General features: G+C 41.0%; 2 protein-coding genes across 2 annotated transcripts; both read right to left on the bottom strand.

The window, feature by feature from the left end:
- Positions 1-354: 354 nt before the first annotated feature.
- Positions 355-15,091, bottom strand: nat8l (N-acetyltransferase 8-like; the record flags this gene model as incomplete). The annotated part of the gene is made up of 3 exons (XM_083909959.1): positions 355-722; positions 12,727-12,891; positions 14,782-15,091. 3 exons carry the CDS (start codon positions 15,089-15,091, stop codon positions 355-357), a joined length of 843 nt encoding a protein of 280 aa, XP_083766085.1.
- A 7,252-nt stretch (positions 15,092-22,343) lies between these two features.
- Positions 22,344-25,155, bottom strand: nicol1 (NELL2 interacting cell ontogeny regulator 1). The gene is made up of 3 exons (XM_083905028.1): positions 25,032-25,155; positions 24,290-24,378; positions 22,344-22,430 (listed from the first exon to the last, which is right to left on the bottom strand). The coding sequence occupies exons 1-3, from the start codon at positions 25,150-25,152 to the stop codon at positions 22,359-22,361; spliced, it is 282 nt and encodes a 93-aa protein (XP_083761154.1). The 5' UTR covers positions 25,153-25,155; the 3' UTR covers positions 22,344-22,358.
- Between the last annotated feature and the right edge of the window lie 2,419 nt (positions 25,156-27,574).

The following is a 27,574-nucleotide window of genomic DNA, read 5'->3' as shown; positions in this document are numbered from 1 at the left end:
AGAACAAAAAGAGAGGTGTTAAAGTACAAAAAAAAATTGATTGATAAGGTAGAAGGAAAGAAACCACCTCTTATTTAAAATGTAAAAGTATAATACAAAAACAACAAGCAACAAAAGCATAATAGTAATAAAAACGTTAGTGACTTTAAAGATGAAATAGCAGAAGTATTAATTTGTACTTGAAGTTATCGCTAACGACACAAAATAAATAAAAGCTGTCAGAGGAGAGGATGTGGTCAGGGCTCTCGGGTGAAGGAGGGTCATTGCGCTCTCTCTCTCTCTCTCTCTCTCTCTGTCCCTCTCTCTCTCCATCTCCCTCTCTCCATCTCTTTCTCTCCCTTTCTCTGTCACCTCTCACTCCTCACGGAGCTGCAAGCGGTAGCGGCTGTAGCGGATCTGAAAGAAGAGCCTCTCCAGAGGCGTGCGGCTCATCCCGGGAAGCGTGTAGTCGTCACTCTGGCCCATTCGCCGGAAGCCTAGTGACTCGTACAACTTGTGGGCGGCCATCTTGACAGCCGTTGTACCGAGGACTACAGCCGCGTAGTTGTTGCGCACCGCAAACTCCAGAACGCGACGGCCCAGTGCCTTTGCAATGCCTTTGCCGCGGTAGTGAGAGTCCACCGACATGCGCCGCAGCTCAACCGTGTTGTCATCCTCGCGGCCCTGCGCTGCCACAATGCCCACAACACGTCCGTCGAGCACCGCCACCCAGAAACAGGAACCTGACAGAAACAAGAGATGTTTGATGAAATTAGTATCAATATTATTTCATCATTTAGGGAAATAAAATTTGAGTTATCTTTAATAGTAATAAATACAGCATGAAACAATGTTCAGTTAGCTTAGTATAACGAATTGAAAACACTAATATGGCTCTGTTCATGGGTAACAAAATCAAACTCAATAATAATCACAATTAAGAGTAAGAATAAGAGTAGTTTATAAGAGAAGTATTTGTTTAAATTGAAACTTCTAATGTGTCTTTTTGTGAACATTAATGGTATAAGCAGGGGGTGGCAAAGGCTAGCAGTTTTTGTGCTAAGCTAACATATTTCCAGAGTTTTCCTCAATGTCATTCTAAGAGCTGCTATTTTGGCATGCTAGTTATTTTAGAATTAACTGATCTATACTTACTATTTAATTACTGTATTATTAAGTATTTGACTGATCACTGAAGGGGATAATTGTGTACACTTCAATTTGTAATTGAATTAATATACTTTCTGTGTTTCTATTAGCAGCATTTTGTAGCATGTCAAATAGCTTACAAGCTCAGAGAAGATGAGACCAGTGACTGACTGGTGCTTAATGGCATTAGCCAGTGAGATGCTGCGGATTTAAAGTGCAGACGTGATGGAACAGGCTCATTGATCTCAGAGACCAGGGAAAAAAATCAACTTTTCATGATTGTTTGACATAAAAAGCGTCAAAAGATTGGCATTTTACGACAGCTCATATCAATACATAAAAAGTAAATACATAGTGAACAGTACAGATAAAGAAGTCAACAGACAATGCTCCTCCACCAGAGTACAGATTATCTCATTTATGATCAATCCACTGTACAGTCATGCTTCAGCTTCCAAGCTGTTCACTTTGACACAGAATCAGAAGCAGCAAGTTATTTTTTTTGAGACAATTGGTCAAGTGCATCAACATAATATATTTAAATAAATGTTGCATTTAGTTGCATAACCTTAGCTAAAAATCACTTCACTTGTCATAATCTTTCAAGGCAAATTGTCCTTTCATTGTCCTGTCTCTGTTACACAACTGTATGTTGGCAGGAGTTATACCAGAGTGCCATCTGTTTTTTTTTATAGATGAAGTAAATGTGACTACTCTGTGATGGGCAGAGCCTGAGCTGCATGTAGACAGTAACAATCTGTGTCCATGAGTTTTAAATCCAAATTCTTTCCCCTCATTCCCCTTTAACTTGACACATAACTTGTTATCCTCTTTATTTCTGCTGGATCTCTCTCTCATAAACACATACATTTTAAAAAACAAACAGTGCCACCGTGTTTCTGCTGGATTCTCAGCATGTTAGGCAGTTTCTTTGTGCCCCTGGAGACCCTGAATTAAGCTCCTGTTACAGAATCAGCAACTCTCATAATGTAAGATGCAGCAACAGGAAAACCCAGCAGACTTACTGCCTTCTCAGTGTTTCACTAATCTGTTTGGGGGCAGGAATTCATGTAGTAGCTCCTTGAAATTGCAAATGCACTACCTGAATGTCTCAAAAAACCTAAAAATAGTGCACATAAGCATCCTGTGAGTGCAGTCAGGATGAATTCTGTCTGTCCCTGTTAAATTCTGTTAGGTTGGGAAAACCTTGCACACAGGAAATGAAAAAACATCCCTTCATGAAAGAGGGTTCATATTATGAGCTCCTTGGAGAATGCCCTCTTATTTGCAAGTCTTCTGCTTGCTCGGTAGTTTCTGTATCCATTCTAATCCTGGCTGGAGTCGAACAGCCAATCACAGTTCTCTCTCCCTCTCGTTGACGGATACTACCACTGATTTAGCATGATAAATCTGTCGTTCCACTGTCGACAGAGCTCCTGACAAAGCCAAAAAGGTCCAACGGTGGAGCACAAACCATCATGATGAGGGTCTTTAGAGGCTCCAGAATTTGTCACAGCACTTTATCGTGCACATCTGAGTTCGTGGCTCACAAACTTAATTTATGTTGGGGAAACTATCTTTATAGGAGCTCTATAGATCACAAAAACTATTAATGTTTTGGAGAGAGAGAGAAAGACTTTTTTATGTCATAATTAAAAAAGCATAGGGAAGAAGTCACATGTAAGCTGCATGAAACCTTGAGACTAAGGGACTTCCCACATCTGTCACACATCACTAATCTATTGTATCTGATGCATGAAACTCAAAAAATTAGTTTTGAGTGTAACCACTGTATGCATTAGCGTTTCTTTGTATGCCACCTAGAAGTTACAGAGCATATGCACGCTGACCATAAATACCCATGTGCCTGCTGGTAGCAGTCCGCACCATGGTGCCTCGCACATAAACAAGGCTCGAGTCTTATTGTTGTTTGATGGATGTTTTTAGAGATCGTCTGTGCAAATCGCTGCGTCCACTATATCTGTGGAATGATTTCGATATAGATAGAGGTCAAAGCTGCAGTGTCAAGTCATGTGGCGCTCTGTTAGCCTTATTACGCTAGTGCATGTGTCTCTGTGTATGTGTGTTGACGGCGTGGGGGCCCTCTTCCACAAAGCCCTCCTGACCATCTGTCTGAACTGAGCCCATGCCAGGAATGAGGGCAGCACAGGAAAGAATGCATGCCAACCACCCGCTGCCTATCTGCTCATCAGACTGTGCATTACTTAACACCATGTCTCAGAAAGCTTACTCAACAATGACCCTCACTGAAATACAGTATGTCGTCTCCCTCTGATCTGCTTTACTTGTCAAAGTGTCCGAATGTAACTTCACATCTGCTGCGTCTGACAGTGATACTGCTTAACTTGAGTGAGCTGTCTTTATTACTACTGAGGGCGATAAGAACTTAAGAGACACTGAATCGTCTTTTAAAATTAGCAGGAATACCCAGAATTTTTAATCTGCTAAACCTGGGTGGTGTTCTGCTGGAAATTACCCAGGAATTTGCTTCACCGCCAAAAGTGAAGAAAAGAAAGAGAAAGAGTTTTTACCCAAGACTTGTGTTCCCACTCATGCCAGTAGGAGCCAAATCCAATATAAACCTGCATGAATGCCAATTCACAGATGCACAATCCCACTGGCCTAAACCAGTGGGAATAAGTATGAGAAAAAGAGAAAGAGCGAAAACGAAAGAGGGGAGGTTTTAGGAGGATTACGTTGGTATGAGATGATTGCTGTGAGTATGTTAGCATGCCTACGTGAGAGTTTGGCTCAAAGAACCAGCTTCTCAGAACTGCTTGACTCAGTTTTCATTAAAATAAACCATTACTTAAGAAACAATAACTTTAATATAGTTGAATCATTGTGTTTTTGCAGCTTTCAAGTATTTTTACTAGGTGAGGTATTTTTGTTTCTCTGTATTGGCCAGTTCTTAAACTTAAGAGACTGAAATTGACTACAAAGATCTTTACCTATTGCTGCTAAAGATTTTGGGATGTCTCTATCTTTGCATCCAGCCAATCTCTGACTTATTTCATATCTTTCTTCCTCCTCCTCCTCCTCCTCCTATCCCTATCTGCCTCAATCTGCTACTTCACATATCACTTAATAACCAAGAAGCAGCTCAGTCCTTCACGTCACATCAGCTATTCCTGAGCTGTTCTCCAGCCCAGCTGCTCAGTGCCTCAGAAAAAAAAGCTTCATACACCAGCACTACAGTCATTGCATTATACATCTTTCGATGAGTACAAGTAAAGTCAGTTACGTCTTTTGAATAAGCTAAGTAAGAAAAAGTGAGTGAAGCAGGACAAAGACAAAGTCATTCATCTGTTTTCTCTGAAAGAAAGCGTGAGCAGAGGAGGAGGGAGGCGAGGCATCTGCGCTAACAGTATAAGGATGAGTCTGAAAGGATCCATTATTGCTGCTAGGGGCATACAAATGTGAAGGAAGGGGGGGAGGGAGGACAGAGAATCTACCATTATTTCAGAGGGGGAGGGGTCCTGAAGATCCCACGATGAGAAATAATGTAAATTAAGGCGAGAACCAGAAGAAAGAGCGATACTAAAAGTGATTTTATGTTTTATTACTGTGTTCTTAATTTAATTTGTGTAACTTCTTTAAAAGGATGTGTCTGTGCCTGTATGCATGTGGGTGGTAGTGTTAAATATGTCTGTGAGGGTTGTCAGTCATCCAGGTCAGTAGTTAGCTGTAGGTGACTGGACTTCCTTGAGTTAAGTTTGAAGATGTTTCATCAGCCCTGAAGAAGCTGAAGAACCCAGATGCGAGAGTCCAGTCACCTACAGTTAAGTCCTGAAGTAGTGTTAAATACTTGCCCCCCTGCACACATTCTTCTACACTTGCAAATGGACTCCTGCGCACTTGCTGTATCGCCTAACGCGATTATTCTCTTTTCTTCCAGATGAAACCTAGCAGGCTAATTCATTTGATAAGCGTTCAGTCTAGACACCGCCCTGCAGTTCACTTCTGTCCTGAGCATTCTGTAGGTGTTAGTTCATCCCGATGGAAGCTTACACAAGTCGCTCCACTCTATTGTCTGTGTTCTCCTCTTAGTTGTTTTGTGTATGAATAGCCACAGTATGTGTTATTTTTGGTCCCACTCAGACCTGGTTTTTAACAGTGATCCTGTCATATGTGACCAGCCTTAAAACTGCACAGTGCAACTTTTCAACACTCAAATCATTGTCACATGAGTTCACACATTGCTCATTTAGGGTGCTTTCACACCACTAGTTTGATTATTTGATCCTCACCAGGCAATACAATTGTTATTATGTAACATATGACTCCAGTGTGGTCCGCTTTCACACCAGCAAACGAACCAAAATTGGCACGATTGACGTTTCATCAATGTGTTTATATCTTCCGGTAGAAAAGCGCCACTTTTGACTCACTATGGAGCAACACGTTCGCACATTGCTATTTGCTCTGATCTTCGTTTATTACATTCTCTGTATTGGCCAGTTTTGCCAAAATATCCAATTTGAGAATGAGTCGCGGCTGCGTCTGGAGAACAATCTGCTGATGCACTGGAGTCGGCGAAGACGTATAGCACGTCATTTCAGGCAGAGGAGACGCGCTATTTTTATGAATGTGACGAAGATTGCTCCAAAGACCTACAAGGTAGGCTATGTCCATGGCATTTACTGCAGAATATGGTTTGGACCCGAGTTCGCGTTCTCACCAGAGGGACCGCACCAGAGTCTGACATTTGGTGCGGAGTCAAGCGGACCGAGACCACCTCTTTTTAGCGGTCTCGGTCCGCTTGATTTGGTACGTACCCGAGTGCAAATGATGCTTTCACACCAACGAAAACGAAACGAACTAGAGTTTTTGGTTCGAATGGATCGTTTGGTGCGCACCAACTACTGTTGGTGTGAAAGCACCTCTTGTCTATCAGCTCCACACGACAGTAGTGTTAGATCTGGTGTCGCCCGGCATTCCCACACTGCACTTACTCTACATAGATTAGAGTATGACTGAAAACACAAAATTCATACCCAAAAAAGGGAATTCTACTGCTTAAAAAAACTTGATCGTCCAGTGGTTTGACAGGATAAAAGCTTCTTGCCCCTGCCCGCCCCTGCTCTGCTGCTATATACACACAAACGCTCCCTCAGTCAGGTCTGATAGTATTGCATGACTGAAGTCACGTCTGTTTGTGAGATTAAAGTTATGGTTTTAACGAGTGTTAAAATTATAATTACTATGATATGTCCTGAAACAGGTTGCATTAGTGCAGCTTAGATGTTAAGAAACATTCAGGACAGATCGGGAGTGTTAGGAAACCTGACCTTAGCGTGATCTGTCTATTATCAGGTCTGGACAGGGTCTTAATCAGTTACTCATTTTATTGCCAAGTGATTTTTCTTACCAATGATTTGTTAATTTTTGGTTGTTGATTGATTTTACCCTTTTTTCAGCTTCTTAAATGTGAATATTTTCTGAACTTTTAATTTCTTTTGTTTGTGGGCAAAACCAAGCATGTTTCTGACATTCTATGGACCACACCACTCATCATTTAATTGCGAAAGAAACTGAAAAGTCAATCGATCGTAAAAAATTATCAGAAATTGCAGCCTTAAATCACATAGACAGGCAGCTGATGCCAGTTGCGGCGAACTGAGAAAGTGGTCTAATCAGTCATATACTGTACATACAGCTATATCACACCGGATCAGAGTGTACGCTGGGAGTTTGATCGAGCTAGCCTGTCACATGAAAAACCCCATACGTCAGCAGATTCGTCCTCCATCACGGGTAAATGAGGGTGAACGCAGGTGACATGCTTTACAGCAGTGCAGTTACAGAAAAATGAATAATTCATGTTTACTCGGACGCGCTGACGATGCCTCTGCCATTAACTTCGCCTTAAAGGTGAACTCGGTATGCAGCGTGGACTGATGCACTGACCTGTGTGTTATAATGTATACACTTTACAGAGACTCACGCAGCACATTTCCATTAGCTCAGAGGAGCTCATTATCTGGCCCTTTACGCTCGGTTTTTACTGCTTTCCTGCCCATCGACATGTCTACGTCTATGTTGTTTGTATGCAAACACGCAGCTACTACAGCACTACAGCACATTTTACACACATTCTACCCTTTACTGTGAGCATGCCATTGCTCACATATAGCAACAGCCTGAGACTCTTCTGGCTACAACTTAGTGAGACCAGACGAGTGTTTAGCTCTTTTTCAGAAGAAATATGCGTCCGTGCTAATGTGCCTGAACAAGTATATCACATGACCTTTCATTTACACTGGTCATACACAGGCAGCTGATTTATACTCTGCTCTAATGAGGCTGATGACGAAGTGAAACTGAGACTGAACGGAAGAATATTACATAGATTTAAAAGTTTAAATACTTTAGCGTGGACTGCAGGCTTCTCTAGAGCAGAATGTATGCTTTTTTATACAAAAAGGTACTAGTAGGGATGTAGAAGTAGACCATTAATCAGTTGGGCCAATTAATCAGGCCAAAAGTTTTACTTCTATTATTTTATTATTATTATTTTTTTAATTGTCATGGACTGATTGTTACAAACAATAAAAAAAACGACTATCAGTTATTGGCAATTGGTTGCCCTGATTTCTACAAATCGTCATCAGCCACAGAAAAACCCATATTGGTCGATCTCTGGAGGCCTGTGTCTCGCTCCTCGTTTTTTTCCGGATCTAAGGGTATTAGGGAGGGACAGGCTTTCCTGTATGTTGTAAATGAAATCACCTCAGATCTATACACCACACAACTAATCACCAACCTGTCAATAACAGGCTTTAAAATCAGTTATCTGTCACCATCAAGCCTCGTGATCGCTCACCAGAGGGTCACGGTAGTGTGAAAATGCACATTGTTGCAGTTAGTGCAGCTGCTGTTCACTCGTCATCAGCTTTTGCTTTTCTTCTTTTTTTCCCAATGAGTGCCTTTGTTCAGTATTGATTTGAATGTTGAAACGGAGGCTGAGGCTTTGTGAGATTTCAATACATTATTAATGATCGACTCTATGTCCTTACAACACTGCACGCGTTCACAAACTCGGAGAGGAAATGGACTTGTGAAGTCTCCGCTTACTCACTGTGCGTACTGTCGAGGAACAGCAGCCAGACCAACATGTAAAGAACTACACGGCTAACAAGAGTGACAGCTGAAGAACTTCTGCGTTGTCCTGCTTTCCTCTGTGTTTCTATGTACGTTTAAGCTCATTCATGGTACTTTAAAGGTCCAGTATGTAAGAATTAGTGATATCTAATGGTGAGACTGCAGACTGTATAACAGAAAAAGCAACTGTTCAGTGGTAGTGGGTGATATGAGTTTAAAATTATACTGCAATTTTCCATCATGATATAGCAAAAACAATATTTGTGATGATAGTTCACAGAATTTCAAAATAAAAGCATTTGTGCGGCTATGAAACGACATATATTTCACAATAAAGATGCATTTATGATGCAAAAAGTTAAAATTCAAAAAACATACTTAAGTAACTCAATATAACTGGTTGTTATTGATGTTGAGTGGTGGGTTGCATTTTCATTTGCACCTCTTGCACTGTAGAAACATCTGTATAGATGATTTTAAAGCTATAAACCAAACGATTTTACAGTGATTACACACTTAGCCCGCAATAAACAATTAAACAAACAAAGTAGTCAATTGAAATTTCTGCCAAGAATCCTAAATGTCCCACACTGGACATTTACAGCTTCAATTATACACAATAAAACTGAGACAGCGCTACTAATAAATGTCTTTCATTCAGTAAACAATGAAAAAGAGTTAAAGATTTCAACATGATGTCTTATATTTATATTTAAGTTACAATGCCAGAGAAGCTGGCTTTCATCGATCATTAGTCATTGTCATGGATGACTTGTCTTGCTGTTTTGTTAACGTATTCAAGTTTACTGTGAATTGCACTGTTTGTACATGTGTACTATGGTCTGACAGTTACTCTTTTGCTCTGTGTTATTTTGCATGTGTTTCCTTAGCTGGGCGGAAGCATCGCTTCCACTGTGTCAGGATGATGGATAACCCAGTTGGCCGCTGCACTGATGAGAAAGAAAGAGGAGGGGAAGGAGTGGGACAGGTAGGGTAGAAAAAATGCCCTTTGTTCGACAAGAGGACGAGATGAAGGGAGGGGAGGATAGATGGAGGAACAGCTTGTTAATCTTAGGTGCTTTGGCTGACAGCTCTGAAATCTACCTAAATGAACCCTTTGTGTGTGCTCATCAGCATACTCTGTATTTCACACACAAAATTTACTGTATCTTATGTCACTGTGGAACACACCCTCACACACTCTGTCGTTCCCCCATTCTCTATGTAGCCCTCCCTCCCTCCCTCCCTTCACAGGTTTTCCCCCACTTTGTCCCAGTCTCTCTCCCTCTTTCTGTCCATCAGAGCTAAAATAAGCACAGTACCACTGGAGGGAAGCTGCTCCTCTCTCAGGCTCAAACTCATCCCACACACATAAGACAGAGCTACACTGAGGCTGACCGGCAGGTATTATCATGTCTCCTGCCTTGATGAGACCCTGCAATGGTAATGACGCCGCACTGAACCACCAGTATGACTGAGTGCATATCAGATTTAGCCTAGGAGGGTTTCACTAAGTGTCAAGTGTCGCCTCATTATATTACCTTCACTTTTTCACCTCTTCACAGTGACCTAAAGTGATTGAGCAAGTTCAAGGGAGGTGATATGGTTTAAATATACTGCTTAAACCTGAAGGGAACTTTTTTTTTTACCTATGTGTGTAATCAATATTAATTTCCAGGTTAAATGACTGCAATGCAGGGTGGTTTTTATAAGCAAATACAAGCTGTTTCTCAATTCTTAGTTCTGGATCCTCACAGTCAGGCCCTTTGTGACCGGTGTTTCTTTAATGCCTGCAGTCTCATCTCATATTAAGCTTGACGTCACGTTGAGACAAAAAGCTGCAATCTGAGCAAGAAAAAACAAGCTTCTGGACGCCCTCCATTGTTGCTTGCTGTGTTGTTGTCACTTTCAATATTGTCGTTTGTTATCGCCGTGCTACATATCTCCCTGACGTGGCCATTGGGCCTAGCGTACACCCCGCCTACCAAGTAAAGGTACTGTTATGTCGACACACAAGCCTGATCCAGGGCTAATCCTTTGCAAACTGTACTGTACTGAACCGTACTATGACAGAAACACGGCATTAGTCACCAATTCCACCTTCGCTTCTTCCCGTCCCTCAAAGCCTGACTGCTGGTTTAACCCCTAATTAGACAAAACATTGTAAAAATCTTATATGTATATATATATATATATATATATTTAAAAATATCTGGTGAAGGCAAACGTCAGCCTCATTGGAAGAAGCCAACGGTTCAAGTAAGACACTTGAATGCAGCTGAGACACAGCTACAGTGTATGGTGACATGTTGATTCATTGTTGGTAGTTGATGTCAGCAGATGCTGTATGGCTTCATATGACTAAATTTGTGTTGAGATGTTAAATTGAGTTCTTTGATTAGTCTTAGTCTTAGTTTTCGCTCGTCCATACACATTTATACTCCCAACCATTTTTTCCTTGAGTTTGTTTACAACCCCTCCACCTACACACTCACACATTGTGGAGTGAAGAAAAAGGTGACAGCTGGCCTTAAGTGGCAGCAGAGTAAGTGATCTCATCACACACACACACACACACACAGCAGATAAGAGTATTGATTGGTGTATTTGTGGGCATGTGTTTGGGGATGTGTGGCTCCAGTTGTTCAGTTAGTTCTTTTGTCCCAAGCAGTCTGTGGTCATTATTCACTTATTCCAGTTTGTTCAATTCACATTTTTTTAAGTTTCAGGTAACTAATGGCATCAGCTTTTTTCCTCCTCCTTTCTGTCTTGGACTCTTTCTTTACTGAATTTATTGTCTTTCATCTGATGCCATATTTTGCTGTGCTGCTGGAAGACATGTTCATTTAGTGACCAAGACATTTAAAGTCTGTTTACTTTGTATGTATTATCTATTTTTCAATATTTCTTACATTTACTGGTGTTTAAAATATTATTTCAGTTTTCTGACTTTGTTGACAATGGTTTATTATTGCACATGTGCACATTAGTCGTCTCGCCCAATCACACACACTCACTGTGTAACGTTGGCATCCATGTTGGATCTACTTGCTTGAAACGCAATGCATTCTCAGTGCTGATCGCCATTGTTGCACGTAATCATGAGCCGCTATGTGTAAAAATGTTCACGCATAACAGCACAACACACCGTCACAACAGAAATCAGGAATTTGTGTTGGAACCCAGGTGCCCCCCCCACCCCCACCTCCACCCCCACCCCTTGGGCCCATTCATTCAGCTTGGATGTAATCGTTAGCATTGTCCAGGAGCGGTGGTGCCTGACCCTGCCCTAAACCATCACAGCCATGCAGCAATAATAGGAATGCTAAATTGCAGTTGTGTATGCAGTGGATTATCAGGCCAGAGGGCACAGTGTCAGAGAGAATGACACAATGGGGGGCAATTGACTGGTTTAACTAACCCCTACTTTCTATACTGGCCATGTGGTTTGGTTTAAAAGCGGATGTCCTGTAAGTTAGGACAAAGGGAACGTATGGGACAATGTGACGTTTGTTATCGTCAAACAAACTGAAATGGAAACTCTCGAGTAAAAAAATACTCATTTTGGAATGACGATTTTGTTTCGATTGGAGGTTTGCGAGGAGGAAATGAGCCTTGCCAATTCTTGTGTTTGCTGCAGAAAGTGCATCAGCAGTTTTTTCCTCCACAAGATCAATTGCTCTGAGATGCATCCCCCCCCCACCACCACCTCCAGTCCTGTGGCCAGAGAGGAAGCAGGGAGGGGAGGGGGAAGGAATGTAGAAAGAGAGGAGTGGAGGAGGAGTGGTGAGGGGGGAATAAGGATGGAAGAGAGGGAATGCAGAAACATCATGTGCATGAAGATTCCTTCTACATGTGAGAGTCAGTCACACTCCCTTTTCCTCCTCATCATTTTAGAGTCACAGCCCTTAACTTTTCTACTTATTGATTGGTCTTTTGGTTATTTTGTGAAGGGAAAGTCACGTTTTTTAAAGTGAGTGAGTGAGACAGCCTCAGACATGGACAGAAAATATGTCTAACTGTGTGGTGGGGGGTGGCTCTACGCATACTTTAGCTTGCGATATCTTAAAAAATATATGTTTGCAGATTTTTCTCATAGGTTTACATATTTTCTGCTCACTCTCCCACACCAAAGCCCATAGAGAAAATCAGTGATTTTACATCACAGCACACAGGAGATGTCGAGCCATCTCTGCCTTATTCAGTAAGTTCATATGTGTTATTTTGTGACTTTGGTGTTTTAAACCCTTTATTGGAATTCAGCTCAGTGACACAAATTACCAAACAAGGCAGTAGTAGACCACTACTGCTGTAGTATAGTATATACCAGGCCTGTGTGTGTGCACATTAAAAAAACACTTTTAACTATCACTTTAAATTAACACTGGTGCTGGAGCATTATCAAACCCAACAAAACACATTCCGTTATTCATTACTGACACTGCTGCGGTGCGATGCGTCTCCCAGTCTTACCTGTGGGTTTCATGTAATACGCCTCTATGTCAGCCATGTCCGTGTGCAGAGCACAGTCCAGATAACCCTGGATAACTTTCCTGCTGTAGTAGTAGCGCGCACCCATGAGAATGAGGGGCGCGCAGCAGGTCAGCGTGACGGATTTGGTCACGAAAAAGCACATTACTATGGAGAAATGGAAGAAAAATAAACGAAACCTGTCAGAAGAGAGAATCACATGTTTGATTTTGGCGGAATTTGACCCCATATAAGACACAGCAGAAACAGAGCAGGCACAATGTATGTTCAAGGCATCATCATCAAGTGAAACAGTTGCATCAAAACACAATATAAACACATTTTATTATCACACACAAGAGAAATCAGGATTAGTTTCACACAAGGCGGTAAAAGTGACATTTATATGGCACATGAGCATAGCTGCAGTCAAATCACACACACTTTCAGTAGAGCGTGCTTCAAAAGGTTCTTGGCCTCAACCCAAAAAGAGGGGCATGACTCCCATTTGTGTGTAAAATAAACACTTAAACACTTTGCCTACAAAAATTCAAATTATTATTTGAATAATGTGATTATTGTTGGACACATGCAGTGAAGTTAAAGGAGACTTGCTGTGTTTCCATCAGCTTTGTTTTCATGAATTCATAGATTCAAACCAATTATATTCAAAGGAAGAGTAAATAGTTGTAAAGTGACATGATATTCATTGGAACTTGATTTTTGAACAGCTGTAGATAAACATCTAAAACACATAATTGAGCCTTTTCTTTCACCAAATGATACATTTAATTGAAATGTTGGGAAAATAACTCTAGAAGAATCTGTGGGTGTTTTCTGGGCATGAGGTGGAGAACTTTCTGAAGCACCCCCTTGTACATTCCATGAGTTGAATTCATCAAACCAGTAATATTGAAGTCATTAGCGGGATGTGACGCTGGGGGTCGCCCACTACTATACTGTACATGCAGGCTGCTGGATACGAGTGCGCGCGCGTGTGTGTGTGACACATGCACAAAACCTAGAAGTTACTTTATACCACAGCACCCCCAGCATGGTGTGATGCATCAGCACTGGAACGTAGAGGGGGAAAACAACTCTGTTTTACACGGTTAATGGGGCACTAACATACTTGGAACATACTACAGTGGTCTGGTTTGTCTCTTGTTTGCTTGTTTTTGATGACAAAGATGCAGACTCTAATATTTGGTGTAGTGTCGACCGTATCAGCCTGTTAGGGTCACTTCACTCGGTCAGGTTGAGTTCAGCAGTGTTATGTGAGGTCAGTTGACAATCTACATTTCTTTTTTAGCATATTCCAAGAGGACAATGCGAGGATTCATCAGGCTGTCAACACCTTAACACCAGACTGACATAATTTGTTCAACTCCTTTGTAAATACAAGATATTGTCAAAAACATTTATGCAACAGGGCTGAAATAAATGCGAGATAGCACTATATTATGGAAACTGTGAGTGATGCCATAATCAAAATAATGAAATAATTCTAGTGATGAAAATGCTGTAATTTGAAGTCAAATCGGTTGAGTGCATTTGTGGCGCATTGGCTGCTGAGCAGAGGCGGAGGAAGAGGAGGAGGAGGTGGAGGAGGGGTGTGCACGGCGCGTGTGCGCGCCGCGGGGTAATAATAAGGGGAGTGCTTCGGGCTACGTGCGCGCACCCTGCGGACCAATCCTCACATCCATTGATTCAGTCATGCACGGCACCGGCATGTCGTCACAGCAGCAGCCAGCAGGCTCGCCGGTTCCACACATGCACCATGCACCTGTGCCTGGTGCTCATGCCTTTTGTTCGGACGCACAGCACAGCGTGGCGTCGGCCGACACTCTCCACCTGAACCGTGCGTCGTCTACAGAGAAACGTTACACTGTGTGGCATTTTTACACCACATTCCCAGATAACAGCACATTATTTTGCGCATCAGAGGCTGCACTGTGACCGGGAGCCTCCAGATAATGGATTGAATTCCAAATGAATGTGGAACGTTTGTGAATAAATAAGTCAATCATCCTAATGCAAAGTAAAGGAGGTACTTACCTGTGAGAAAAGCGTACAAAAACTGGGTCTTGGTCTGCTGCTTCAGTCCCCTGAACGCCGTGTTGGGTATCCTCTCCATAATACCCTCGTAAAAGATGCGGCGCACCTCCTCCTGATCCCCGCACTCGAACTCTCGGATAAAAACCGCATCTTTCCTCAACACATCCTTGGCCTCAGCTGCGGGACTGAGAGCCGCGCCGGACGCGACGGAGCTCCACATCATCGACTCTTTTTTGGTCCCGGGTATAGCATCGTGTTCGTCCGCAACGATTTTAGTCTCGCAAACCATTTTGGGAGACGACAAATGCATGCAACTGGCCGTAAAAAAAACTACTACAGTTCAGATTGGGCAAAACGTGAGAATGGATGATGTTGATGATGATGGTGTGAGGTTTTCTTAAAAAACAGAGAGACGATGAAGGGGGGATAAGACGAAAGAGGGATGTTCTGCTGCAACCCTGAGCGTTTCTGACGACCAAGACCTGCCGGCGTGATTCACGCGGTATTTATAAGCAGGCAGGGCGGGTAGACAGGGGTTCAGGGGTTCGGGGTTTGTCCTCCCGCTGCACAGATTGGTGGAAGTGATACGTCGTTAGGAGGAGGGAGAGACAGCGTGTGTGCGCGCATGTGTGTGTGTGTGTGTGTGTGTGTGTGTGTGTTTCTGAGCAGGTTTGTCTTCATATTTGTCTCAGAATGAGGAAGATCCTCGCTTTGTTGCGACGCCGTGGTTGTAAAAAAAAAAAAAGATGATGCGAGAAGCGGCACAAAAGGCGCAAAGGTAAATCAGAGGCTGGTGCGTCAGAACTGCAGCAGCTTCTGGACAAAAGCAGCTTTAGGTGTTTTGGGTGTTTTTTTATTGTCTGTTTCATGATCGCGTCACATGCACTGCTGGCTGCTGCTGTTGCGCACATAGAAAAAGACCATTGCTAACACATGGATGGAAGTGGGGATTATTATGAGGCGTTTTTACTGACACGTGAACGCGGTGTGGTGAGTGTGTGCAGCAGCAGCAGCAGCGGCGGAGGAGCCTCCTCCTCTCTGACTGACAGCTCTGCTGCACTGCAGTGATTCCTCCAGCGGCTTCTCTCCGCTCCGTCTCCCTGCTCCTCCTGTCAAACGTCCTCCTCCTGACCAACATGGAGATGACGCCTCAAACCTCCTCCCATCGCCCTGTTTGTGTGTACGTACAAGTATATCTGCCGGTCACTGGCAGCGACTGTGATGATGATGATGATGATGATGAAGAAGAAGAAGAAGAAGATGATGGCGATGATGAAGATGCTCGCTCTGCTCCTTTGTTGTCCCGCGACACTCCCCTTTAATTAACCGTTACTCTTATAACACGAAGTGACGCTTTCGTCGTCGACGGTGCAGCCGTTTATTTGTATGCTTTTATTTTGAAATCATAAGGTTTATTATAATATTATAAGTAGTAGTAGTATTAACAATAATTATATAAACCGAATGCTGAAACCGATTTTTTTTATTACTCTAATAAAAATAATGACGTATGTAACCATTTTATTATCACGCACTAAGGGCACATACAACCAATAATAATATGCTATAAAGTTTTCCTTCATAGATGCAAGTGCAAGTCAGCAGTTTGTGCTATGTTATGAAGGTTATCTTAGATTCATTTTTCTTGCCTATTTGTGTTTTGGTGCAGAACAAACCCAACAAATAAACAAACAAATAAATAAAAAGAAAGCAAAAAAAAGAGGTCAGATTAAAGCAACTAAAAAGCTAATATTGAGCTTATCTATAAAAACCGTGTGTGTGAGGAAACCCCGCAGATCCACAGTCCCAGCTCATGGAGAAGCAGAACTAGTTTGAACTGGATCATCGGTGGCAACCTGCTATTGATAAGTCTGCATCCACCCCCACTGCACAAATACGGTGTTTAAGGTGTCCCCCTCTTCTTCCTCCCACATATTACGGGGGGATCTGTAGGCAGAGATCACGTGATCATGCTGTGATGGTCTTTCCATAACATCGAAAACCGCGGTTTAAATAGATGAGCAAGGATTTCCTCCTATTCTAATGTGAATAGTCCCTGCAACAAATGTGACTTCATGCAGACACCGGGTGTGTGTGTGGAGGATGTTCCACGCATGCGCATTGTTTACCCTTTGATCAAACTCCTGACAGTGGTGCATTCAAGTGCCGTGGGTAATATCGCAACCATGAAACTGCAAACAGCAAAGTTGTAAAGCGCATCACTTTCCAACTAAACAAAAAAGTGATGAGTCATTATCTTACGTTTATTTGTGATGTCAGCAAAAGCAAATATCTTTCTTTGCATAATTGCATTGCATGAATTCATTTCTTTATTTAGAATATTTAATAAATATGTGTGTTAATTAAAGATAGCTAGATAATGAAACAAAACCAAGTGACACAATTTAAAGGTTAAATTTAAAATTTAGGTGAAATTGTTTCTGTTTGGCAGAAATTAAATATGAAATAATGTCAGCATGCCCACGACTGTCCTGTGGAGGATAAAGCGGTAGAAAATGGATGGATAATTCAACTGTTTTGTTTTTCTTTTCTAGCGTGCAGTCACCTGAATGAATAAAATATTATTTGAATGAGCCCTTTATATTGACATCAGAAGTGGGTCTTGTCTATGGAGGCCTCCATTTTGGAGCACTATGTTTAACTGTGAGTGTGAATGGTTGTTTTTCTCTATGTGTCCCTGTGATGGACAGGTGATCTGTCCAGGGCTTACTCCACTTTTCGCCCCTGTCAGCTGAGATTGGCACAGCACATCTTGTACTTGTATATATACTTATATATTGCACCTCTAATCACTGTCTTATGTTCATATCAAATCAAAGTTATTGGTTGTTTCCGTTCTATGCATTAATAAGCATTAATGTCACCACACACAGTAGCGAGTGAGCTGTGCGTTGCTGTTCCCTTTATTAACCGATTCCTTTCAAGCGATTCACATGCTGTTCCAAGAGGCCTGACTGTGACCTGTGACATTCTGTGTTTTCCTGCAGCTGAGTTAACTCCCTCCTCCTCCTCTCATACCACTGCTGCTCATCCTGCACGTCTTACTTTACTGCCACAACCTCTGTGACTCCTTTTGGTTAGCGGGCAGCGCAGCGAGACTGCTCAGCCTCAAACCTGATTGGTTCTCTACTCACTTCTTTGTAACTGCATGCAGTTTTCAACTAACTAAAGAAAAAGTATTGAGTTCTGACTCAAGCTCACAAAGAGATACAACCCAGAGGCCTGTCTCCCCCTTGTGGTCACAGGTGTTTCTTATCAGTTATTCCTGACGGGGAGCAGGAACAATTCCCTTTCTCTTCATTGCTATGGATGACATTCATGCATCATGAATACATGATATTGTTGAGGGCCTGAGCCTCACTTGAGAAATATGGACAAACCAAATAACAAAGTGAGCACAAGTGTATTAAAAATGGAACAAATCCACCCTTTAACTTATTCATTGTCTGTCTGTGAGCACTGTAGCTCAAAAAGTGGATTTGGTTGAAATGTTCTGGGGGTGTTAGTTTGTGGTTGTGGTTATGTTTTGGTGATGTGGATTAAGGACATGACATTAGAGTGAGCAGCGTTGGTGGAACGTTGCACTCTCTGAAGTGCTTTCTCTGGTTTTTAATGTATTCCCATACCTTTGTAAGCATGTTGTATTGATTTCGTGTAAATGGTGTCATGTACAGAATCTGGCCTTGCAGAGTAGAGTAGATCAAAACAAACATGCTGTGCTTACATAACAGACGACTGATGGAGAAAAAGATGAAAATATCAATTCTCAATGACATAGAGTTGGTCGTTAAATGTCAGACTCACTACTGCTGCGCTTTGAATGGTTTTCATTCCATTTCTGCACCTCCTACATTTTTCAAGGTGAGATACTGAAGGTTAATGAGCTGTTAAACATCACATCATTTCATTTGAAAGGCTGTTTTTAAAAAAGCCACTGCTTACTAAAGAGAAAAAGAGGTTTTATATCAGACTGAGGGCTATGTTTATCATACTGATTCCTAACATCTCTATAGAGGAGAAAGTGAGCTTTGTGCTGATTTGGAAAAGTTTAGTCGGAGCTGGAGTTGCAGGTATAAGGCTATGATTTGTGTGAAAGTCCCAGAAAACCTCAGCGTGATCACAAATACAGGGGAAAAGACCTTTTTAGGACATTTTCTGGCATAAACACTGATCTTGTCAGGGCCTGTCGTCCACATGGAGACCCAGACCTGGTGCTAATGAGGCAGAACCTCATTTCTGATGAACTGTTGAAGCCAAGATTTGAGTTGTGGTTAGGTCAAGGTTAGTTGGTTATAGTCCAGGTTAGAGCTAGCACCAAATGAATGGGAGCCAATGCAGTGTCTGAAAAATGTGATGTGACAAAGTCGGAAAAGATTTTGCACTTTCATCTTCCTCTGTCACTTTCCAGTCTTTTCTCTGTTTCTCCTCTGCTGCATTGGCTGTGCATTTTCCAAGATAGTCACTCGATGTCTAATCATGAAAGCCCTGCAAACATATACATATGTATTTTTAATGCATTATCATGCATATAATTCATGTTGCCCTGCGAACATGGCAACTTTCTCCAGCCTCCCCGCTGTGACTGCTTCTGGCTTCTCTCTCAGGGACAGAGACCCCACCCCACACTTTTTTTTTTTTGAATCAACATTTTTTATATTTGACATATTTGAGTCATAGTCTTTGGTTTTGTTTTGGTCACTTTAAAGCTCAGAAATCCCCCCAAAACTAAGAAACTGTTAGATGACGTGGTTAAAAAAACAAAACAGTGTGAATTGTTGCATGAATTAACATAATAATCATGTTTGCAGGTTAAAGGGTGTCATTTTGATTTTCTTTAAACCTTGTGGTGACTTCACATCATGTGAAGGGTTTTATTGTTGTTGTTCAATGTATATCTTCATTAAGGATAAGCGTAGTCAACAAACAACAAATACCATTTGAAAGCTATGGTTACAAATAGTATAGAATAAAACACAAGGCAGCAACAATAAAGGATTCTTTCATGGTTATTTAAAGCTAAGACATGCTACTAGTGTCCCCTGAAACCACTGGTGCTTGCAATGGAATGTAATCAAGACAAAGAAATCTGCAGGTTTCACAAAATGTGCCGGGTGTGTCTACACACTACACTGGTCATGTTTTATTTTCTTCTTCTTCTTTGTGTCAAAGTCGTTTGTAGTTACCCACTACAGTTTTAACCTTGTCTCCCAGTTCCGTCTGAATTTTAAAACTAAAGGCGAGTTGAGAAAACATATGTGGCAAGGTCAGATCAAATGAGATGAAGGGATGCAAAGGGCCGGGGGGGGAGAAAATATTGAGCAGTTTTGCTTCCTTTTCCACTGCTGGTGAATTTCAAACAGCTGGAACCTTTCATACAGCTTCTGCAGGAGCAGATGAAAGACGCGTCGAGAGGCCTTTGAAACGAGAGAACAAGGCGGTGAAAGAGAGAAAGAAAGTGATGACTGCTTTGAAAGTATTTTTTTTTCCTCCAAAGTGATTCAGCCAATGCTTGTATTCCCTCTTTGCTTAAGTCAAACTTCTCCTGACTATTTTTCTTCTCCAGATTAGCCGCAAGCTGCCTCTGCTGGATAAGTGGGGTTTCCTGTGCTGTGGTGCAGTGTGACGAGGATTTGCTTTGATGGCCCCATCAGGACAAACAGGTGCCTTGAGACTGAAATTCTTGCCCGGTCACTGCAGGTCCATCAGTGGCCAGTGTAGCTCCTTGGTTTCCTCTTTCCTTATTTACAGTGTTTCAGCCCACCTGCTGTATCAGGTCATGGGGGAGATGGGAAGTGTGGAGAGTGCTGCATCACTGCGACACAACTGACACTCTTCTTTACTTGGGGCTCCTCCTGCTGGTGTAGATGAGGGTCTTGCAGGGTATGTCTTTTTTCTTTTCCGTGCTCTAATCCGTGTTGTAAATAAATAAAGAGGAGTGTACTATCTGTGAATGTGTGTGACTTCCTGTGTTAAAGCTCCATTCATTTATCTGTTTATAACGATTGTGAATCACAACTACATAACACTCATTAAACTACATTATTATGTCCACTGATGGAAAACCTGTCTATATAATGTGACTAAAATTAAATAACACAACTACATAATAGTTCAGACTTTTTAAAGTGTGGTTGTGTTAGGTTTTCATGCATTATCCACACAGACACCGCTGTTTCTCTCTGAACCAGCCTGGACCTGATCTCTCATTCTCTCTGATCGCATGAAGTAACACAGATTTCAGCAACTTATCAGAGGGCTCAACAAATACATGATATTCCTGCTTGAATTTAAGATATCTTAAGAATATGTTAGCAACTTTTTCCTCACCATCAGAAAGCTTCTTCCTGTCTGGAAACGGAATCTTTTTCCCCTGCACCAAAGTCTTAAGAGAAAATCAGTAGATATTATTTTTGGTGAGCTTTTTATTAAGTTGCTAAAACCTGTTTTTTCTTCTGTGAGTGAAACGCTGGTGTGCTTGACGACGCTAGTGATGAAGATAATACCTCATACAACTTTACTATTACAAAGAAAACAATCAGATCCAGACCCTTCTTTGTTTTTATTGATTATGGTTCAACATGTAGACAGAGTAGATGGGCGTTTCTGTGACATCATGTCAACAATATTTATGGAAAAGCAACAACGAGACACTTATTGTATCTATCTCTACATCCCCTGCTGCAGCTAATAGCATTCGTCACTACTGTTCCACCATAGACAAACATCTGTACACAGATGTATATGTGCATATATACTGTACATAACCTATACATACAATCTACAGGTTAACAAAAAAAGTGCTGTGAATTCATGCTACAGTGCTGTGCTAAATCAGAAACTACAAAAAGAAAATCAGAAAATATCATTTCACATTTCTTCCTGCAGACATTTCTTGACAAATAATTATTTTCAACAAATAAATACTTTAAGTTAACAACCTCACCCCCCACCCTGTATTTGTTTGTTTTGCAGACAAAGCTATGCTGCTAATCCAAACAATTTGAATCAGTAAAATTACAGTCATTTTATGTTAAGCAGATAAATTCCATGTGATGCTACAGTTGTGTATATATATTTATATATATATATATATATATATAATTGCTGTAAACGTTCATCTTATACAACACATTCAATGAGAACATTTACCAATGTATTCTACTATAGTATATCTACATTATACAGTGAAATACTAAAAAGTACAAAAAGGTTTTTGTTTCAGAAAAGACAAATGAGAGCTGAACCAAATCCTATGACGACGAAAAGTAACTTACTTTAAACAGGTGTGTGTGTGTGTGTGTGTGTGTGTGTGTGTGTGTGTGTGTGTGTGTGCGTGCGTGCGTGCGTGTGTCACAATGTAAACAAAATCCACCCAGAATAAGGCAAAAACAACAGCATGCCTTCAGATGCATGACATGAACCCAAAGCTTCACTCAATGACAGTGACGTGACGACAAAGAAAATAAAGTGCCTCTTGTGTGGGTGACTTCAGACGACAGTGGCTGTACATGAGGAGAGTGGGACGGCCGGTGTGGACACGTCCTCAGGTGATGACCTCAGCGCAGTGAGTTGGTGGGCATGCAGTCGCACAGGGCCCTCCTCTCTGCTCTCAGCACCAGCGTCTCTGTCTGCCAGAGAAACATTTAAAATGTCACAATATGATTTGTTATTGTTTTATAAATAAAATGAATCAAAATGTAACTACATTAACTGTCAATTTAAAGGTCCAGTGTGTAAGAAATAGTGCCATCTAAAGGTGAGACTGTAGATCACCACAAGCAATGCATCCACAAAAGTGGCAACCAGTTGTGATGTCAGCCATTAGGAATCTAAACCTCCATTTTGAAGCCTCCACAATGGTCGATTTGGCCGATGCCATGTTTGACACACTGACCCCCTTCACACCTGGCATTAGAATGTGGTTTCTGTGATCAGATAGTGATCGGATAGCTCTTCACCACATGCATTTACAACTGCTATTAGCGAGAGCTGAAACTATCAATCAATTACTAAATTAATCGTCAACTATTTTGACACGATTAATCGGTTTGAAGGTTTTTTCATTATTAAAACAAGATTTCTGATTGTTTTGGCTTCTTAAATGTGAATATTTTCTTTGTTTCTTTGCTTCACAATTTTTAGCTTGTGGACAAAACAAGACATTCAAGAACATCGCCATTTCCACCGATCAACATTTTCTGACATTTTATGGACCAAACAATTAATTGAGAAAAGAATCGATTACGAAATAATCGTTAGTTGCAGCTCTACTATTAACAAAGAGGAAAGAACACACAATGTCATCTTCAATAAGCGGAAAACTGACGAAAGCAGAGGAGACAGTCTTGTCGCCGCTTTCATGTTAGCGGTGCTCTGAGACGCCAACGTATTTCCGTTCACATAGTTGATGTGGGTGGAGCGGACACACATCGGAGACTCGTTGCATACATTTACATTTGTAATGTATCCGAACACTTCCTGAAGCAGGTTGGCAGAATCCGTCGTCAGGTTTATTTGCACCTGTACTTGCATGTGGTCAGGCACGATGCGACTGCAATATTTTAATGCCAGCTGTAAAGGTACTTTATCATCTATTTCCTCTACATGAGAACATGATTCACAAAATTGACAGATGGTGAACTATGCCTGGCTGGGTAGAAAGGTCTTCTTCTAAAGGCTATGAAATCCTATCTAAAAAACATAGTTTGATTTTGAAGTGATTATTTTACACTTATTCAAATATACTTACAGACAGCGTTATTTAATTTCCCAATAAACCCTAATAAATGTTACACTCCGGACCATAAAGTTAATGGCTTTATTCATCACAGGCTAATTCATCACCTAAAGAAATGACTTTCACAAATTGCATATACAAAATAGGAAGAACACAAAAGACAGAGATAAAACAAATGATAGTGAATACAATGCCCACTCTAGTGTGTAGTATAAATAGTAAAAAGTCATGAGAGATACTCTGGTATCTTGCCAAGACAAATCACTGTGAACAGTTTAATCTTGTTTCTGAAAACAGCCATTTCATTTGTGATACAAAGGCAGAAAAGGGTTTACAATCTAAATTAGGTTTGTTGTCCATTGTTTCCTGCAGATAATAATGTTACACTCAACAGAGAAACAATAGGGCCCTGATAAAAAGCAAAGCTTGTAATGAAGACAGTGGTTTTTGATGAGATAATTATAATACAGAGAGGAGCTGATGATTTTGTACCAATTTCAAACAAAAACACACATAAATAAAAATAGTTTTCAAATAACATGACACTGGCTTAGCTCATTTACTCCAAAATGTTTAAGATTTGTGTGGACAATTTATCCAGAAAAATCTTCTTATTTGGCCATTTTCACACACTTTAAAAATTTAAACTGCAGTTAAAATTGTTATTAACTCATTTCATGTACATTTGTGTAGTGTGTATTTAACTCAGCCATCCGAAACCATCCAGCTGAGGAGAAATCCCACACTTACCCTGGCATCAAGGTTGAACGCAGTCTTTTTTAGATCCTGCAGCGCCCTCTGCATGAATTCAAATGCGTGACAGTCCACACACGGTCGACCTGGGAAATAAAAAAAATTTTAAATAAATTTTAAAAAGCACTCATGATATTGAACAGATATAGCTGAAATATACCTCCTGCTACCTCCGACCACATCAGGTTGTATGCAATACTTTATTTTACACACAGAGTATCATAAAAACAATACAATAACTTGATCCCAATCAAGATGACAGACTTGTGTTTCTGTCAAATAATATCAGAAATGAAGCTGTTTGCATTGACAAAGGGCTACTGGATGTGACTTTAGTATATTTTTTATTATTTATCTATTCTAATTATTAAGTAAATGTGTTCATAAGGTGTGTGGAGTATGGTGGGGCAGTGATGTGCATTCACAAGGAATTCAAATAAATGTTTGTTTTTGGAGAAAATTACAGTCCTAATGAAATAAATATACAATAAAGAACAAGATTTGCCACTCTAATGAATATAACTTATGAGGGGGGGGGGGCTGCTCCTGCTCCTTGAAATGTCTGCACACGCTACTGAAGCTTACCTTCCATTCCCCACATTAAAAAACAACAGGCAGTGGAGGCAGGTGTTACACAACCTCCCAGCTCAGTCAGTCAGTGCACCTGACAACAATAAACAAAGCAGAGAAAAACACTGCTTTCTCTCTCTTTCTCCCTCTAATATATAAATGCACCTACTTTCAGCGGGAATAACAGTCCCAGCCTCCTGATCCGCATCAGCTGCACCCAGACACAGCAGCTGCACGGCCAGCAGCAGCATCAGCACCGTTGCCTGCACACAATAACCGCTGGATGCCATGATGATGGTGGTGATGATGATGATGATTCTCCGATCTCTTTTACCTGTGACAACATAGAAGGTGAGATGTGCAGGTGTTTGCTTTAAACAGAGATACAACAGCGCAAGGCGGCAGTCAACGGAATAATCAACCCTCTTCAGGCTCGATTTAATAAAACAAACAAACACAAAAACACAGTCATTTTCAGCGGTGAAGATTAACATTAGCGCACAATAACAGTTTGCGTAAATTGCTTAGTATTCCTATGACAAAGTATGGGTAAACCTACCGCGAATGAATCGATGATGGTTTAACAATCAGGGCAGGACGCTCACCAACGATCGTTTAATGTAGGTTATATGAGTGCGCATGCGCATTGATCATCGTTCATTTTGCTGCAGACTTCCGGTGAACATTAAAAATAAAAGCCTTGCTAAACGTGCAAATAATTAAGAAATATAATAATCGATCGTATTATGTATTGATTTATTTAGTTATGTTAATGAATGTACATACTGCAATTCATTTTTAATTTAGCATTAATCATTATCACTCAATAATTGGTTTATCTTGTTAATACAACTGCATTAACATTGTGGTACAACAATAAACCCCACCTCCAATAAGTTAGAACTTTGTGTTGAAACTGTGTTATGCAGTAGCTTTATTCTTTCTTTTTTCTTTAACCACCAAAGAACGACATGAGACTGCTTACTCCTCGTTGAGCTGAGATGGTGCCAACGACGGTAAAACAACCGTGTTGCTCCGTCGTTCCCTCAATCTTTATTGAACACACATGTTTTTTAACACTTCACTTCCTGTATATCTAACAGAGCTATAGAAGCCCAGAAAGCTCAAATTTCACAATCAACTCAAAACATTATATTCAAATGGCGCTTACATTCCGGCCCCTAATTGTTATTACAGAAGTACAACAATTACATTTCACACATCGAGCGACATTTTTTTTTTTTTTTTTAACATTAAACATATAATGAACTTCTTGTATTCTCTTACATATAGTAAATCACATTTACATTTTACATCTTTACCTTAACTAGCAATGTCTTTACATAAAGACAGTTCACATTTTCATTTATTAACAGTTAACAGTTGCACAAGTTTACTGTGCAGGCTTTAACACAATCATATTACATACACAATATGAACCAAATTATCCATTTCAAGCAACAAACATAACTTATCTACTGGTCTTTCCAGAACACTGGTTTTGGTTTTCACAAAGGCACATCTGACAAGTCCCTTTGCATCAGGAACTGTCTTCTCAACCTTTCCCATCAACCATGAACATCTTGGTGCATTGTTATCAACTATAAGCACGAAATCTCCTGCTTTCAGATTTCTCCTGATTTCTGTCCACTTCTGCCTCTCCTGCAGAAGCGGCACATACTCCCTTGTCCAACGTTTCCAAAACATGTCGGCCAAATACTACACCTGCCTCCACCGCCTTCTACCATACAAATCCTCTTTCTGAAACGCTCCAGGAGGCAGCACTGGTTGTCTTTTCAGAAGAAGCAAATGGTTAGGAGTGAGAGCCTCTGTATCGTGTGGATCATTTGACACTCTTGTTATAGGCCTGCCATTGACAATAGACTCGACCTCACAGAACAACGTGCGTAGGCGTTCATCATCAAGAGTCTGCTGTTTTAGTATCTGGTTAAGAATTCTCCTCACAGAGCGAATCTGCCTCTCCCAAATGCCTCCAAAATGTGAACCCGCTGGTGGATTGAATATCCAAGTAATTCCCTTCTGCATGAGCATGTTTGAGAATTTTGACTGATCCCAGCCTTTGATTGCTTCACGCATTTCTTTCTCTGCCCCCACCAGATTTGTCCCATTATCTGATCTCATTGTAGACACTTGGCCTCTCCTAGCTATAAATCTCCTGAATGCGTTTATGCATGAAACTGTTTCAAGAGAATTAGCAACTTCTATATTAATTGCTCTGACAGTGAGACATGTGAACAGCACTCCATATCTTTTAACCGTACTTCGGCCACGCTTGACCTCAAAGGGTCCAAAATAGTCTATTCCCACACTGGTAAATGGTGGATTATCTGGTATCAGACTATCCGGTGGCAAATTTGCCATTCTCTGTTCACCAGGTTTTGCTGAAATCTTCCTGCACATTACACACTTTGACAATATTTTTCTAAGAGCTGAATCAGCTTGTGGGATCCAGAATCTTTCTCTTAGCTTGGACAATGTGTAATTCCTTCCACTATGTCCTGTTTCTTTGTGTGTACATCTGAGAATCAAGGTTGACATGATGGTTTTTGGGAAGAATTACTGGATGCTTAGCATCTGCTGGCAATGCAGACTGATGCAACCGCTCTCCAACTCTTAAAATGCCATCCTGCACCACAGGATCAAGCTCGATGATGTGACTGATTCTTTTGAGCTTATCACCTTTCTGAAGAA

This window comes from Microchirus variegatus, assembly GCF_963457635.1.
Source record: "Microchirus variegatus genome assembly, chromosome: 2".
In the NCBI taxonomy this organism is placed as follows: Eukaryota; Metazoa; Chordata; class Actinopteri; order Pleuronectiformes; family Soleidae; genus Microchirus; species Microchirus variegatus.
Note: the sequence above shows the minus strand (reverse complement) of the source record. Positions and strands in the feature narration are given on the sequence as shown.